General features: G+C 41.3%; 1 protein-coding gene across 1 annotated transcript; it reads right to left on the reverse strand.

Annotated features, from left to right (window-relative positions):
- Positions 1-5,795: 5,795 nt before the first annotated feature.
- On the reverse strand, positions 5,796-8,366 carry LOC119744388 (C1q-related factor-like). The gene is made up of 2 exons (XM_038220297.1): positions 8,331-8,366; positions 5,796-7,800 (listed from the first exon to the last, which is right to left on the reverse strand). Exon 2 carries the CDS (start codon positions 7,797-7,799, stop codon positions 7,122-7,124), a length of 678 nt encoding a protein of 225 aa, XP_038076225.1. The 5' UTR covers position 7,800; positions 8,331-8,366; the 3' UTR covers positions 5,796-7,121.
- Between the last annotated feature and the right edge of the window lie 1,050 nt (positions 8,367-9,416).

The following is a 9,416-nucleotide window of genomic DNA, read 5'->3' on the forward strand; positions in this document are numbered from 1 at the left end:
ATGTCATTAACTTACGCGGCGGTCAATCGTCGGCATATATCCTCACTAAAGCTAGATCCTCATCGCCGTAGACACGCGCTATGCACATGCATGTAAAATGACAGCGCGAACAGCGACCTCATGCGGCCACTATTTTTTATGCAAATCAGTTGAGGATGATCTCGAGCCTTGGTTCAATCGTCGGCAAAAGCTTATGTTTTTCTTTATTTTGCGCTGGATTTCTAGCGCACGACCTCGTATGCGAATACAGAAAAGTGTAGGCGGGGCTAATATGTGGAGTGTCCAATCACACCTTGGTAAATCCGGACGCCATCAAATTATTTGCAGCTATTCGCCTTTTGCGGACGTGACAGGAACCACAGTTTTTGTGCATTGGTACCAACACAACGTGTACATTGTACGTGTGTGCATTATGTGCGGTGCCACGTTTCACTATGCAAGTTTCCACGCAATGATCGACCAATAAGAAAACGACATTTAAGGTCAGCTAAGGTTATTAACATAATGAGCACCACCCCCAAAACCTCACATGGACGATTGAACCAAGGCTCGAGATCGTCCTCAACTGATTTGCATAAAAAAGAGTGGCCGCATGAGGTCGCTGTTCGCGCTGTCATTTTACATGCATGTGCATAGCGCGTGAGGATATATGCCGACGATTGACCGCGTACGGGACGAATAACGACGACAGCATTGACCCAGGCTTTTTTGTTACTCTCTTATTATCTCCACACAGACTTAACATGTGGTTACAGTTCCCTTGCCAACGCAAGAGACGAATATAGCAGCTTGTTGCACAACAGACAGCAACAACCGAACTGGTTCACTAAAATATAACAAATACATAAAAACTCAGATTAATAATTAGGCGGTTACTTACACTGCAGTGTAACCCCAAATCCAGTTCATTTACATGTACAAAATCACATACGAAATTTGTAGGCCCTCAACTTGTCTCAAATTTGCTTAAAGGGACACTGGGTCCTGGAACAGCCCAATTGGGCTACAAAACGCGCTTTGAACAAAATGATGTTAATCGAAAAGAACATTTTAAAGTAGGATGTAAACATCAACACAACTATCCTTTAAAAACTGGGTGTTTTTGTGCTATTCATGTATTATGCGTGCGAGAACGAATTTCGGGGTCCACTTTTGCGACCCTAAAACGTCGAGCTGTTTAAGTGCTAGTTGTGATTTCATCCGTAAAGTGTTCGCCTTTTGCGGACGTCGAAGACAATTTATTTTGTGCATTGGTGATTGGTCACCGCTGTTTCCGAGACACACAACGTGTATATCGTTCACTGAGAACGACAGGAAAAACGTATTCGTATCTCGTCGTGTCCGATGTAAACAACTGGGGATTTTTCCTCTTTTCTTGGGAACGGTAAGACTTTAGGTTGGTTTCCTTTCAACCACATGTTTGAAATAGGCTAAATAAACAATCCAAAACATGAAATTTTCGGGGAAATCAGGCCGTAATGCCCCTTTAAGAACCCCCCCCCCCAAAAAAAAGTTAGCTCCATGCTAGAAGTTATCTCCCTGAATCTTACGAAACTTCATACAATTAAGGATAATCAATTATGGATAAGTTATGATTCCTACCGACAATTATGGGCCCATATTTTATCACACGAAGATGAAGCAAGGTTAAATTCTTCACGAAATTGACACACAGAGCACAGCACACAAAAAGGCATGGTGCGTGACATCACGGCTACATATAGCGCACTTGGATTGTGTGAGAGGGCGCTATACAAGACCTGCGGTCTCGCATTGCACGACGCTACATATAGCTTATTTTTTTTTTATTAAACGACTACGACAATTCGAAATATAATACACCCACGAACTTGTGTGGTAGTTTTCGGAAATTTTAAGCCGGAAAGTATCCCATACAAAGATGACGTGCATTTCTAAATGTTATCGTGCGCACAATCATCATAATTTTTGACCCATGCAGCGCAGCACAAAGTTTTCCTTCAATATTTTAACATGGTAAACTGCTCTTTGATGACACCCTTCTTGGGCATTCACCGTGTTGCCATGTTCTTGGATTCCGAGAACGCATTCACTCTGGTCATGTTACATTGCAGAATTTATGGATCTTAAACAAGTAGTTTGGTTAGGTCACTTTTCAGTTAAATGTTCATTCTGGGATAATCATGTTTTAAGTAAGCCATATTGAGCATTGCATGGTCAACCTCTTTCTGGTAACAGTATTTCATAGTTTGTATACTTGCCAAAACCTAAATTTTGCTTATTACTAATGTATCACAGCGTTCGGGTAAACATCAATTAATTAGTAATTCATCATCAAAGTAATTTGCACTTCGTGAAAACATAGAAGTCGGAGGTCGTCAATATCTAAGTTTATTTCTTTTTTTCCCTAAAATACAAAAGACGGAGAGCTATATTTCCTTGGCAGCAGTTTGTGTCACTAAATAAAATAATATAGGGTCTATGGGGCACCACTGCTGTTCGACCCTAATCCTCTTCTTTTGTTCTCCTTTGTCTCCTTAGAAATCTCAAAACCATAGTGTTAGGGGTATGAGGTACTTCAATTTCTTAAGACAGAGTTGCGGGGTACCATTGTCCCTATTGTTGCCAAATTTGTTCCCGGTACCCCATAAGTGCCAATATGTAAGCACACTAGCATATTGGTTTTTGGAGGCCTAAGTGTTGGGAGAAAAAAACGGTCTTCATTAATAAAAGGCACGCCTACCTGGAAAACAATTTGGATCTAACCCTGCTAGCCCCCCTAAAATACTGGCTCTAGAACAGCGCCTGGTGGACGATGCACCGACTGCAACAACTACCAAGGGCTTCCTTTTTTAGTATCGTTTTTGTTTTGGCACGAGCGGTCATAAAAAAGGCTCCAAGTACTGGCAGCTCGCGTTTATCCGGAGTTGCAATGTATCCTACACTTTCAGCAACACAGAATATATCGTCCATGTTCTTAACAAGGCAGTGTTGTAGTCGAGTCACCAACGTCGAGTCCGAGTCTCGAGTCTCAAGCCTCGAGTCCGAGTCTCGAGTCACAAGCCTCGAGTCCGAGTCCGAGTCTCGAGTCACAAGCCTCGAGTCCGAGTCTCGAGTCACAAGCCTCGAGTCCGAGTCTGAGTCTCGAGTCACAAGCCTCGAGTCCGAGTCCGAGTCTCGAGTCACAAGCCTCGAGTCCGAGTCCGAGTCTCGAGTCACAAGCCTCGAGTCCGAGTCTCGAGTCACAAGCCTCGAGTCACAAGCCTAGAGTCACAAGCCTACAGTCCGAGTCACTAGTCACTTGTTCTTAGTTGTTTACCAAACTAATAAAAAAAAAAATTTAACATTATTTTTCAACCACCAATTCTGTCTTTTAAGTAAACCCCAGTGTGTATAGTTTACCTTGTGTGTGTACATGTTGTTTATAAATTTAGACCCAAAATGTGTTTTCCTTTTAATTCCCACCCCTAAAAAGTATGAATCGGGCTTCAGTCAAATAAAATTCGCTTCACGAAGAGTGGTCACCACCGTGAAGTTTTTTTTTTTTTACGAACACGGAGACAAACCTGTCTGAAGTCAAAATGTTCTTTCCAATGAGGGGGCGCTACCAAAAAAGTGATCACCATCGTAAAAAAAATTGTTGTCAACACGGAGGGAAAAAAACTGCCGAAATGAAGCCAATATTTACTGAAAACCTGCCTAATTACAACAACGCATTCTTTGGCCGACAATAACTTAATAATGCTTGTTGTACTGAATTTGATATTTCTTCTTATGCTTGGTCGTGATAAAGATTATTGTCAAACAATTATAATACAAAAAATGATAAATAAAAACAATACAGTGCTGTAAACGCCAATATCCAATCCGATTGAATGTCAATTTTCGGAACAAAAGGAACCCGCTTGCTGTGCGGACGAAGAAATACCTATTGTATTGAATTGAAACCGTGTCAACTGTATAACGTCCTTTCGAAACGGCTGTGACGGATTGTGTTTTTAGTATACTTTGCATTATTGCGTTAATTTGGACATTTTAAGGGTTGCATATTCCAGTCAAGGGTATTACTGGGGATATTGAAGAAAAAAAGAAGACGCAGAAGACGGCACCGATCGGGTCAACATGTCCTGTGTTTACCCTGCGCCCGCTCACGGTGGAAATAGGTACAGTTAGAGTGAGAGATGGCCCAGCTTTGGTGATACGCCTCAAGTTAAGACAGATTTTGCAATCATCATCCTCCAGTCGTCAATACAAGTCTTGGTACTGTCGATATCCATGTTATGAACCATATGAAATATCACACATGAAGTTTCAAGAATTGTATTACTGTCAAAAAATAACATGAAATACATTAAACTTGCCAGCTCTATAGCACGAGCAACCTTAAGCAGAGATTGATGGCGCTTGTCTTTGGAGCGTTGCGATTGTTCAAGTGTCGGCTATCTCCCCAACTTCTTCCCGTGCTTTTTCCCGTCCACTTCGCCCTTGACCCTCGGCTCTGCCATGCCGTAGCTATTTAAAGTTTATTTCATCCTTCTCACACCAACCTGTTTCACCTGCCTCGATAGAAGAATTGTAGTGGAAGGGGAAGGGGAGGCCAGGTTAGGGTGTAGGCATTGTACAAGGGCTTGGAATATGAAAAAACATCTCTTTCCTTCATTGTGTAGGAGTAGAGTTAATTTTGTGTAAACTGTGCATGTTTGCACGAGTAATTAAGATTCTCATAGCATCTGTTTCACTGTAGGTTTTCCCGGTCGGCTTAGATTTGGCAGCCAAATTAATGACAAATCACCCGATTTCGCACGAATTTGGAAGCACGTTTAGATCGACATTCTGGACCCAGCCTTCCATCCTTCGCCCCAGCTATATATAAGCCCTCAAGCTATCACAGTATCCAACCTGTTTTTCTCTCTGCCTCCACGGGGTGGGGGGGGGGGTGGGGGGGGGGTGGGGGGGGGTGTAGGGGTGGTGATGGGTATCGGGAAGATCAAGCCAACCCCGTTTTAAGACAACATGGGTACTGTTCAAAGAAGACAAGACCAAACACCGTCTGAAGCTATGCAAGAGCAGCTGTTAATGTTGGCCTGTTTGTCAAGAATGAGGCGTTTTTTGACCAAAACAAAGACCACATTGAAAACAAGAACGTCACATGGGGCGTCACACCCAGCCTCCCTAATCTCTGGCCACGCCCTTCCCCTGACAGGTATACTTGCCTGCAAGTTAAGGTGGGTAAGGGACTCGGGCACAATATTGCCCCATACTGCTTGACTCTATCAGCCGTCCTCGACCCCATCTGCCTCAACACCTATCATGCATTTACACACCAACCCTTAACCATCCCACCCTCAAAATATATCTGAGCCCCCACTCCCATCCCACCCCCCCCCCCCAGCAGCTGATCCATATCGCAATATTGCCATGGTAACCGAAATGAAAAGGTCCTGACCGACCGGCAGGTCTGTCATTGCAATCTCAAAAACTTGGAGGTTGATCCTTTTCACTCTGTAGGGGCATTGATCCATGGTTTTCCTTGCTTTTAATATTTCATAACCCTCTTCCGATCCACCAGTATTACCCCTTGGTCCTACCCAGGCTCTACCAATACCCAACATCAACCCTATTCACTCTCAACCCATTTACCCGCAACTCCACTCTACCTATAACCCTTACCCTAACTGCACCCTAACTAGCCTCAATCCTCATCCACCCTAACCCACCAACCCTTAACCGTATCCGACCTTTACCCCAATCCAAAATGTATTCATCCTGACCTGCCATAAGTAATGGCACGAAAATATACAACATAACAAACTGAATGACTGACTTTATATGCAGGAATCTTTTAATATCAAAGTGATTACAATTTTAACAATCATAAACTATTCAAGGACTTGTATTCTAAAGAAAATATGTTTACATGTTCCAGATTGGGTTTTGCTCCTTCATTTTCACGACAAATGATCGCAACTGTTTTCAGTTAAATGGCTAAAATGTCTTTCAATCGTTACTTGTCTGTGAATTTGGGTTGAATTCGTGCAAAAATAGTGTATTACCAAATGTTTAGAACATAAATGAAGTCCCGTTATAATGTGTGAACATTAATGTCCTTATACAATGAAATATGGATCACACCTCGGGAAATTCTTGTCCAAATATCGTGTTACAAATTAGATCAATACAAAAAATCTACTTGAAATACTATAAAGTGATCTCACTGTTTTCATAGCCAGCCAATTGTTACTTGTATATAATTCTCACATATTATAATGTGACGAATAATGCAAACATTTAACAAAAAAACAGTGTATTCTATTTTCCAAAGCACCTTTAAACTGTACCATTTTCCTTGCAGGCCTCAGCGTCTCAACAAATTGCTATGAATAGCATTAAAATATTTCAAACAATTATTATTCCAAATGTCAAGCTTTAAGTCGGATTGAATCGCTTGAGAATTTGTTCGTGACATGAAATAAAAGGTGAAACATTGGATGGATTACATTGACATCATATGTGTTGGTCATATAGGGAACATAAGGCCAAGAAACAAATTGTGTTTACAGTAACGCCCTAAAATTATCCAGGTAGGTAGGTAAATATTTTGTTTGTTCTTCTGTATGTCTTTTATACGTTTTTATATAATTTAGCATACCTATAAAGATATTATTTTAATGAACATGTTTATTTCATAAATTACGCAATAACACAAATAATGGTGTCATTTATTCTCGGAGAAATTATAGCCAAATGTAGCAAATAAACGGTTGGCGGTTGGCAATTTGGCCTTAACGAATTCCTGGTATAGGTCAGGTTATCGTTTACACACAATTTGCGAGGGCTAGACATTCTGGTGGCGCTGCTTAAATGAAAGCATGGTGTTGTTTGGTTTCTAACAATTAGCTACCTTACTATGAAGAAAAAATTCTCAGTCATACATAAAGCTATAAACATGCACACACACAGTGTCAATCTATTGTTGTATACAGATCGGCGCATGCCCAATACAAACACCTTTACAATAATGATATTGTTGTGACATTGGACACTATTTCTTTTAATTCATTGGTTATTGTTTCGGTAAAATGGAAAGTGATTAAACAAAAATCAGCAACACGATGCTCGCGTATCTTATGTGATTGTTTTATTTATTCAGGGTAAAGCAGGAAGCCACTGAATGTGATGTCGTGATTGCTATTACTATGCGCCCTACCGCGATAGGTTAAATACACCGTGTCTCCACGCCGCAAAACCAACACCGCACTCCCAGACACAAGCTCATAGTGACTTGAATCATTGCTATAGCCATTGGCAATCCAGTCGCCGTTCTTCCGGAGATAAACGGACAGAGAGCTGCTTGAAGGATGTTTGCACGCAGCAAACATAAACACATAGGTACCCGACACGTTACACGTGAATGTGCCAATCTGTAGGTCGAAGCTGGTACCCGGCAGAAGCGTCTTGGTCTCCTGGAAGGGCATACGGGTGTCGCCACTCGTAGATGTATCCGAGTCGCTCGTCCTCACCGCGTTGAATGCTATCTGCTGGGTGCAGCAGTGTGATGTCTCCCCAGGCTCACCCTTTTTCCCTTCATCACCTTTAGGCCCAGTAACCCCAACTTCACCCTTTGGACCTGGCTGACCGAACGGTCCAGGCAGACCTGGCATGCCGGGTATTGCAGCAGGTCCCTGGCAGCACATCGGACACACCTGCGACGCAGGACCATCGCCGTCCGAGGGAGCCGGCCCAGTAACGGAAGCTCGGAGGTTGACGGAGTTACCCAGAAGGAGGGCGATTGAAAGAACAGTTGCCACGCAGAACTTCATTCTGTTTAGAAAAAAAAAATAAACTGAAACATATCAGGTGGAAATTTGTTTTATATAAATGAAAGAGTTAAGAAACAGGGAAGAGTCGAGAAAATATTGAAGTCAGATCAACTGGAGAATTAGGGCAAAACTGATGGTAATCCGCCGTCCGATTTGAAAAAAACAAACAAACATGAGATTGGAGAAATCATTGTTCAGAGAATGTGTTCCTTTTGATATAATAGTCGTGTGCCAGAGGGCAAAGAGCTAACATTTATGAAAAGCCTATTATTCTTTTGTTATTAAATCGGTTGCCATGGCAATTGATTTTGTTAGGATTTGGCCCGCCGATAGAAATTAGGAAAGGTCACCAAACTGCATACCGATAGGGTTAAGCTTTCCGGAGCTATATTTGTATCTTTGTTCATTTTTTTAAGGGGGAGGGGGAGCACATCCTGCCTCTCAACGGGAAAGATGTGCTCCCGCCTCCCCCCAAAAAGAAGCAAATCTCTGGTCCTTATAGAATCATCAATTAAACCTCATCACACCCACCTCGACGGTTCGTTCTTGAAGATCAGGTCCAAGAAGAGATCACAAGGAGTTCAGTGTAGCTAGGCTAAAAAAAACATACAAACGAAGGCTGGTTACGTTTATACTTTAGTAAGGAATACTATTTTATTATCAATTAAGATAAATTAGTTGTTTTTTCCTCATTTTGATAAACTGCCATCCCCCCAAAACAGGAAAAATACTCACCAATTAATAAGGGTAAAGTAATTAAAACAATTGGCTTTCTCTGCCGAATTTCTCGGGAAAAAACAAACCTGTTTTAATGTCAAATTGTTCAATTTCTCACGAATTGACTGATTCTTGAAATTAACATTCGTTTTGTATAAACGTTGAAATTATTGAAAATTATTGAAACTTTTTTTTGAACTAATTTTTTTGGGGGGCACTAGTAACTCGATCCAAAGTTTGTTGTTATTCGAAGCTTTTGCTGCACTTGTCCAGGCAAATTTACTATTGACTCATTTACTTTTAACACTCGAGCAGATTGCTGGCTGAAAATAATACCAACAAAAATGAGTCATTGAAAATCCGCTCGGAGATAATTATATTAGGAACTGGTTGGGAGGCATAGGTTCAGAAAAAAAATCTAAGTCGGACGAAATGTTACCTGGGTTGATATTTATTTCAAGCGGAATGCGTCCTGCATGCAACGGCCCTGAATAGACCCACGCATGTCTTCTTCGAAGGATTTACAATTTTCAAATCACACGCAGTAACCACTAAACACACACCCAGATTTTCCTAGAGAAATGAAAACTGTGTGCAAAAAGAATTTAAGGCCACGTAGAATCGTTGCAATTTTTTGCCCTGAAAAGTACAAAGCGATTTAAAGATAGATACCTTGCAATGCTAAGAGTGGTACCAAATACCCATTGAAAATATTTTGCCTGATATATCGTTTGAAAAAAAAATTGAAGGTATTTTTACAATTAAAAACAAAGTCTTGTAGGTGTTATCAAGCAATGGAATCAAGTTACGAGACCCAAACATTATTGCAGACATTTTCTCTGTTTATCTCAATGAAAGTATCCATGGAGCTAAATTTCAACAGGTTAGTTGCGACCTCCT

This window comes from Patiria miniata, unplaced genomic scaffold (genome assembly GCF_015706575.1).
Source record: "Patiria miniata isolate m_02_andy unplaced genomic scaffold, ASM1570657v1 HiC_scaffold_7, whole genome shotgun sequence".
NCBI lineage: Eukaryota > Metazoa > Echinodermata > Asteroidea > Valvatida > Asterinidae > Patiria > Patiria miniata.